The 7,421-nt window shown below is 37.8% G+C and overlaps 1 protein-coding gene across 1 annotated transcript; it reads right to left on the bottom strand.

The window, feature by feature from the left end:
- Nucleotides 1-954: 954 nt before the first annotated feature.
- On the bottom strand, nt 955-5,154 carry LOC18604765 (Leucine-rich repeat protein kinase family protein). Its single transcript, XM_018118563.2, has 2 exons — nt 4,735-5,154; nt 955-4,332 (listed from the first exon to the last, which is right to left on the bottom strand). Exons 1-2 carry the CDS (start codon nt 4,814-4,816, stop codon nt 1,121-1,123), a joined length of 3,294 nt encoding a protein of 1,097 aa, XP_017974052.2. The 5' UTR covers nt 4,817-5,154; the 3' UTR covers nt 955-1,120.
- Nucleotides 5,155-7,421: the final 2,267 nt, after the last annotated feature.

The following is a 7,421-nucleotide window of genomic DNA, read 5'->3' as shown; positions in this document are numbered from 1 at the left end:
ATGTTGTTTTATAGCCTTCTGATTCAAATTAAACCCCCAAATTACCAAAGCTTCAGTAAACTGGTGGCTCCACCCAGGAATTAGAGGTATTTTGTTGCCTGCCTAGGCGAGAATATACACACGCATGGTCACATTCATATTGCATTCACTTTTGTGAATACAAAAGATGTGACATTTATTCTCAAAAAAAGAAAAATAGTTATATATATATATATATATATTCATTTTAGTGTCTCATGATAAACTATTATGTGTAAGTCAAGTTGATTGAATACTTACTCTACTTCAATAAGAAAATTTTGCATTGAATGATCCCTAGAGATCTCAAGTTGATCTCAACCATGGTCTCTGAATCAGACTGCTTGGAGTTGTAGAAGGATCTTGATTAAGCACCTAAACATAAAAAGATAACAAAAAAAAATTGACTTAATGACGATAAACTATAGGGCATGATTGGTTTGGTTAGAATCTCACATTACTTGACATACAAAAACCCCTCCAGGACATGCTATGCGCCAAACTCAATAAAGTAATGTGATCAATACCTCATGGCAGAAAGGTTTGGCATTGTGACCGGATCATAGAATATCGGATGCACCCCTGTTTGGTTGTTTGCAATTTGTTTCACACTTCTTCTCCTTTTCTTTCGCATAAGGATCTGGGAGAAGTTGATCACAGTCGTGTTATCCTATCCTTTGGGTTTTCTAGGCAAGGATACCTCTGCGATGGGCTTGGATAACAGGGGCTTCTTCTTGACAAAAACCGTATGATGTCTGCAGTACTGATGACATTTGAAGATTATTAATGTCTGTGGTAAACTACGCCAGAAGATATTCTCTAACTGTTGGTTTCCTTCTAGTATACCATTTTCAAACTCTAAAGGATAGTCAGCTCATTTACTCTTGAAATTCTTTCATCCATAAAACAAACAATCAAACAAAAGAGGCTCATTGCTTTGAAGCTAACAAAATTGATTAAATTCTTTCAACATAATGAATGGGGAAGTCTCTTTACAAGAAGAATCATGCACAAGAAAATTATGTGTATTGAACTTGTATATATCTAAACTATTTGACATCCTAGCCGTATAGACACTTTGAGTTGTTGAAGCATCCCGCCATCATGAGATGCAATAACTGAATTCTCCCCCGCAGCTTGTTAGTCTAATTAGCATAGCTAGCACCTCTTTCATGTTTGGTCTAGCTTGTGGAGATTCTGCTGTGCATCTGACCCCAATCTGAAGCAGCTCACGCATCTCCTCTGCCCCCTCAGCTAGCCCTGATCCCAAAAGCACAACTGGTATTGCAGCTGGACCTAATCCATTCCGCCCATTTCCCATGACACGTCTGGCCCATTCCACCAGGCATTCTTCTCCTCCATCCACAGCTCGCCTCCCAGTTGCCAGTTCCATTGCTAATACCCCATAACTGTACACATCACCTTTTGTAGTTGCTTGCCAAGTCTGCCCATATTCTGGTGCTACATAACCAATAGTTCCTGCCACCGTTGTGCTCACATGGGTATCTCCTGCATCAACGACTCTAGCTAGGCCAAAATCTGTGACTCTTGCCCTCCCATCTTTATCTAGCAAGACATTGCTAGCCTTAACATCCCTGTGCACAATGGCAGGGTAGCATTCATGATGCAGAAACACTAACGCTCTTGCAATATCGACTGCCACATCAATCCTTCTCCGCCATGTTAACCGCACTCTATCTGATATAAGATCCTCCAGGCTCCCACCTCCCATGTACTCATAGACCAATATTTTCTCTAAGCCATCAAGGCACCAACCATAAAGTGTTACAAGGTTAGGGTGGGGCCAACCAAAGCCATTTCCACTAAGAACCTCCATTTCAGCCCGGAACTCCTTTTCACCCTCAATTCCGTCTCTTTGTAGCTTTTTCACTGCTACTTCTCTCCCATCAGGCAATACACCTCGGTATACTGTTCCGAATCCTCCCTGTCCAAGAATCCTATCCTCTGAAAAATTACCTGTAGCCTTCAAAATGTCAGCATGTGTGAAAGCTGTTTTGTCCAAACGGATGACCTTGACAGTATCTGATAACCAAGGTGATGACCCGCCAGAGCTAGATGCAAGATCATGTCGATACTTCGTATCCTGCAAGAGATATCCCTGCGGCTCTGCTGGACTTTTCACCATTATGCAAACTAAAAGCGATAAAATTCCAAAAACTAAGAAGGCCAGTGTCAGAGCTAATAACACCAAAACCACAGCCAACTTGGTAGATTTTTTCTGCCTCCTATTACGGTTTGGCTGGTGATCTGTTGTATTGTCAATAAAATCAGGAACATCCAGTAGTGGATCTCCCAGGTAGGAATCTTTCTCGAACGTTGCCAATTGACCAGTTGATGGGATTACACCAGAAATGAGCGGATTGTACGAGACGTTGAACTTGTTCAGTTCAGTCAGGTTGCTGAAGCTTGTCGGAAATATGCCAGAAAAATTATTGTGTGACAAATCTAGATTCTGTAAGCATTTGATATTCCCAATCTCTGCTGGAATTTCCCCTGAAAATTTGTTTTGGGTGATATTTAGGACTACAAGTGGCAACTGTCCAATCTGCGCAGGCAGTTTACCATGGAAGTCATTGAAACCCAAGTGAAGCATGCTGAAATTCTGCATCATACCAATATCTGAAGGGATCTCGCCCGAAAACTGATTCCCACTAAGTTGAATATAACCTGAGATTTGAGATGTCCTCACCATTGAACCTGCAGTGCACATTGGGAAAAGGCCATATCCTTTAAGCAACCGATCCCATATGCTTCTGCAGCTCTTCCTTGTGAGAATTGTATACACAAAAAGGAAAGGTGGGTAGTCTGCTGGTATCCACCTCTTCATTGCCAAGCACTCACCAGAACCAGCAATTATCCTGTTACCGTGTAGTCGATTTGACTCAAAAGTTGAGGTAGCATTTTTCCCAATCTTTGCCAACTCAGGAGGGATACTTCCAGAAAGTTGATTGTTAGCCAGGTTTAGCCATAATAAGCTAGAGCAGTTTCCAATCTCAGGTGGAATTTTACCACTAAGAGAGTTGTTTGCAAGCATCAACCATAAGAGAGAGCTCAATTTACCAAGGGCTGGTGGGATTGATCCAGAGAGCCTGTTGAAGGAGAGATCAAGGGCTTGTAATTGTGGTAAGTTTCCATACTCAGACGGTATAGCACCTGTAAATTCATTGTAGGCCAACATCAAGAAATTCAAACTTGGCATTTGAGAGATTTCAACAGGTAATGGGCCAGAGAAATTGTTAGAACTCAAGTCTAAGCGAGAAATGTTTGGCAGCTGGAGAATACCAGAAGAATTAATCCCTCCTGTGTATGAATTTCCGTGTAATACAAGAAACTTCACCTGTGTGAATTTCCCAAAAATCACTTGTATCTCCCCACCAAAATTGTTCTTGCTCAAGTCCAAAAAGACCAAATTCGTCAGGTTCAATAGGGATTCTGGAATCACTCTAGAAAAACTGTTGTTCCCCAAGAACAAACATTCAAGAGTCGAAATCATCCCCATCTCTGACGGAATTGGCCCTGTAAAATTGTTTCCCCATACATTCAAGATAGCCAAATTCTTGCAATTTGAAATTTCCCCCGGAAGTTCACCTTGAAAATTGTTTTCTGAAAGGTCCAAAACCTGCAAACTACAATTATTTGTAAACATTGATTTTGAAAGTTGCCCAGAAACAAAGTTTTCAGAAATTGAATACGCCACAAGCCTTGCAAATCCACTCCATATGCTGCCAGAAAAATTGTTGGAGCTCAAGTCCAGATGCTGCAGATTCCAGCACTCATCAAAGCCGTTATCTATCCTACCCGTGAAATTATTAGTCGAAAGGTTTGCAACAATCAGCCGCTTGCAAATTGCTGGAAAATTAACTTCAATATCCCCATGAATCCTATTCGTAGACAAATCAAGCTTCTCTAAACCATTTAACCCTGTCAAGTTCAGCTCTCCTTCTAGGATATTATGTGATAAGTTGAGGTAGACAAGGCTACCGCATCGGTTCAAATCATCAGGTATAGCTCCACCTATGGTGTTTACTGAGAGATCAAGTTCTCGAAGTTCGGTTAAGGCCGAGAAGTTATTGAATATTTCCCCAGAAATATTGTTGCCAGAGAGGTCTATACGAATGACTCTTTTCCCATCAACAGAACAAGAGATTCCATGCCACTGACATGGCATCGAGTTCTCACGATTCCATTCCGAGTATTTTCCTCGATTTACAGGATTCTTTTCTTCCAGGAATGTTTTCAGATTCAGCAGAACTTCTTTGTCTGTGTCTAAAGAATCTCCGGCAACAATAGTACCTGTAAATAACAGAAATTTGAAAATTGAGCAAAGTGAGCAACTCAAACATTTAGTGAAAACAGGACGGCTAAAATGTAACTGCAACAAGTGAACAGAATCATCCTTTCAAAACACAAAATCGATTCACTAATACAAGTAAACATAAAAAATAAAAGCTGCCTCATGAAAGATTTTCATGCATGCATAAGAAAATTCAATCCCAACAGCAGGGTTTAAACTCTTCAAACCCCAACAAGTTTCTGAATATAAGCCCGAAATGATACTCTTATAAGCAGAATTATTGTAATTATATATCATGTTGGAGCTACTACTTAGAATCTAATTAATTAAACTACAGAATATCTGAAAAGAGTCTTCAACCAAAAACAATCATTAAGTTGATAAAAAGATTGTAAATATACCTGTAATCAGGACTAAGAATTTAAATAAAGTGAAACGCCATGTAACAGCTTGGTCTCCTGGCATGATCTTCTTCTTCTTCATCTTTGTCAGCCAATTTACTTTTGCAGTAATGAGTAATTAGTTAAACACCCATCAAATGAAAACATATGGGAAGAAAGAGAAATGAATTTCGGAGTAAGACAAAGATCGTAAGAAAAACTTCAGAAAACGTATTCGGAAAAGTCAGTTGAAGAACACAGCGCCTGCACTTATGACCAGAGACCAAGCTTGGAAGAAACGTTTGCCAACAGAGTATCTTTTTTCCCAGTTTTTATTTCTTTAGTAAAGAAGTAATTATTTTTTAAAACATCGTTTAACAATGTTAAATGGGAAATAATCTCAAAATCAATTTCCTTCTTTTCTTTGTTTGTTTCAATTTTTGGGTCTTTGGCGTTTGTTCCTCGATGAGAAAATGAGGCATTTGAAGCAAGGGGCTGGTGAGCCGCCCATGTTGACTGGTTCAGGGAACATCAGGCCATGGGGTTTGACCAAGGACCTCAAGACGAAACAAGCTATGGGAGCCAGGCAGCAGCTAAAGCATAATTTCACGTTGATTTCCTTTCTAGAATTGGAATTGGATTGTTTGTTCTTGTTGTTTGTATTTGACTAACAAAAGCCATTACTATCACAAAGAAAATTTGGAACGTTTTCACTGTTTTTGTTGGTTGGTAAGTTTCTATGGAAATACACAGAAACAAAAAAACAATGATTAAAGCATATAAAACAATATGTGTGTGACTACAACATCACCCACATGCCATAGCTTGTAGTTTTATTTTTCAGATTGGATCCCAAGATCTTTTAACCTATACTTCCTCAAGTCTCACAATATTATTTCTATTAATAACTTGTATGGGTTAATTCTATTTTTTATATATGTTAATATTTTGTAATAATTTTTTATTATTGGATGAAGGGTTTTTCTTTTTTTTTTTTTTTTTTTTGATCTTTCATGTGTTATTCCTCGGTCAAAAAGAATCCAACATGAGATTTGAGAGATTGAATAAAGAAATGGATTTTGAAAACATAGTAAAGAAATGCAAAGCTTGGAAATCCGGGGTGTGAGAAGTAAGGAATCTTGATTATGCGTGGGGTGAGTAGCCTAATAAATAGAAAAAGAAAGAAAAGAATAATGTTCAACGCTAATGATAATAATTGACTGTATTTATTGCAAATCTATGATAACACCTAACTCGGTAGGGTTGGTTCTAGTCAACTGCAAGAATTGAACAGGCAACCACCTCAATCCTATGAATTTCATTAAAATTAACTCCATCCTTTTTAACAACCCAACAGTTCCCCTACTTCATTCAATTTTCCTTCAGTCTTACAACGGCTCACAATTAATTAATTTTGTACCCTCTTCTTATATCAGAAGAAAGAAAGTTTGATGATTTCAGGGGAAAGGGAAGGGTTTAGATTTACTTGTATCCGATCTAGAAGGGGGAAAAATAGTTAAAAAAAGAAAAAAATTTCAAAACATACTCAAAGTAATTAAAATTCGAGATTGCATTCGTAAGATGAAAATAGTAGACAATTTACAAGATGTGAGAGAATAATTATCTCTTATTATTTACCCGTAAATAAAACCTGATAAATTTCAACGTACACTGAGGAAAGAATGTATCTCTTCATTGTCTTATACATATGAGGAGATCCAGTTGTAAAATGTAGCATTGCACAGGGATGCAGGAGAAGAAAGGGATAGGTACTTGTTTTGTGTAATTATTGTCAGATAACAAGTGGGGAAACAATGAAGAAAAGAGTGGTTATCAAGTAAGCTATATATGTTTTCAACATCATCAATTCTAAATATAAAGCTTGACACATACAATTTTTTTAATTAGCCTTTCATTGACTGCTCTGCTTGGAAGCTTCTTATTTCCTGGAAATGAAGCCAATATTTATTAAGCAATTTCCCTACTCCCATCATGAATAGAATTGAAAAATAGTAAGCAATTGGGAAGCCCGGCCGCCCATGATGTGGCTGGTGACTAGTGACCCATTTTCTTTCCTTAGGTTGCCTAGGATGCCTTGTAAAACATTTGTTCAACCAAAACTTGGAAAAGTAAAACAAAGTTTAATCTTTTCTTTACTGTGGTAATTCTATAATAATTCAGATTTTTCCTAATCAACAACTTAGTCAAGATTAATTGTGTTTATCAAATTAAAAATCATCTTAAGGTATACGTTCAATAAATAAATTTGCTGAAGTGAAATCGTTCATGGTGCGAATGTGGAGTTCACATCAGGATGGAGATGTGAATAGCCCTTGAGGCCTATAGGGTTTCGCTGTCGAATCAAGGTAATATTGGCTGCGTAGTCAAAGCCATCTTAAACTAATCAAGCCACACAAATAGAATGGTCCTACTCAGAAGATGACCTTCCAATTGTTTTACATTGTTAATTAATATTTTCTCTTCTAGTTATTTAATTTGATTTTTTCTTTCTGTATGCCATCATTTCCAGCATTTGTTAATTGTGATAGAAACGTTGTGCACGTCTACTTCTTTAAAAAGAAACAGCTAGAGGTAAAAAGGCTAGTCTTATGTGCTGACAATAAAACCAAGAAGCAACAGATGTAAACTATATATTGGAATAGGTACATGTATAGCAAAATTTGTCTTTGTTTTGGACAGTTGACTAT

This window comes from Theobroma cacao, chromosome 3 (genome assembly GCF_053813885.1).
Source record: "Theobroma cacao isolate CCN51 chromosome 3, ASM5381388v1, whole genome shotgun sequence".
Classification (NCBI taxonomy): domain Eukaryota; kingdom Viridiplantae; phylum Streptophyta; class Magnoliopsida; order Malvales; family Malvaceae; genus Theobroma; species Theobroma cacao.
Note: the sequence above shows the minus strand (reverse complement) of the source record. Positions and strands in the feature narration are given on the sequence as shown.

Excerpts from the sequence above, each read along its gene's own strand:
- LOC18604765 (XM_018118563.2), bottom strand. The coding sequence starts at position 4,816 with ATGAAGAAGAAGAAGATCATGCCAGGAGACCAAGCTGTTACATGGCGT. Across the intron at positions 4,333-4,734 it reads ATTCTTAGTCCTGATTACAG|GTACTATTGTTGCCGGAGAT; the intron begins GTATATTTACAA and ends TGTTATTTACAG.